The sequence below is a fragment of the Eimeria mitis genome, genomic scaffold (genome assembly GCF_000499745.2).
Source record: "Eimeria mitis Houghton genomic scaffold, Emh_scaff7063, whole genome shotgun sequence".
Taxonomy (NCBI): domain Eukaryota; phylum Apicomplexa; class Conoidasida; order Eucoccidiorida; family Eimeriidae; genus Eimeria; species Eimeria mitis.
In genome coordinates, this window is record NW_013575137.1 from 1 (window position 1) to 511 (window position 511).

Sequence of the window (511 nt, forward strand, 5' to 3'; positions counted from 1 at the left end):
CTTTATATTTTCTCTTTCTGTCTCCTCTATCTTTTATCTTTTTGTCTCCTTCTCTATCTTTTCTCTTTCTGTCTCCTCTATCTTTTATCTTTTTGTCTCCTTCTCTATCTTTTCTCTTTCTCTGTATATTTTCTTTTTTTGTTTCTTATATTATCTCCCCCGTTGTCTGTACTGTCTCCTTTTTCGTTCTATTGCAGTTTTTCTTCTGTCTGTCTCTGTTGTGTCTCCTTTTATATTTTTCTATTCCCGTCTGTCTCCAACCTCTCTGTCTCCTTTTTTTTTCTCTCTCTCTCTGTCTCTCCCTCTCTCTCTCTGTCTCTGTCTCTGTCTCTCTCTCTCTCTGTCTCTGTCTCTGTCTCTCTCTCTCTCTGTCTCTGTCTCTGTCTGTCTGCTTTCTGCTGTATAATATGTTTCTTTTTCTGTGTGTGTGTGTGTCTCCTTTTGTCTCCTTTTTGCTGTGTGGGGGCCCCAGACAACCCCGGGTGTATAGGCACCTCGAGGCCCCCCCCCC

At 42.1% G+C, this 511-nt stretch overlaps 1 protein-coding gene across 1 annotated transcript in view; it reads left to right on the plus strand.

Annotated features, from left to right (window-relative positions):
* Positions 1 to 407: 407 nt before the first annotated feature.
* The window catches only part of EMH_0090210 (uncharacterized protein), a gene marked incomplete at both ends in the record, with an annotated part of 1645 nt that continues 1541 nt past the window's right edge, over positions 408 to 511 (plus strand). Inside the window, one exon of the mRNA XM_013501542.1 lies at positions 408 to 421. Coding sequence (XP_013356996.1) covers positions 408 to 421 — 14 coding nt within the window. The remainder of the gene's footprint in view (positions 422 to 511) is intronic.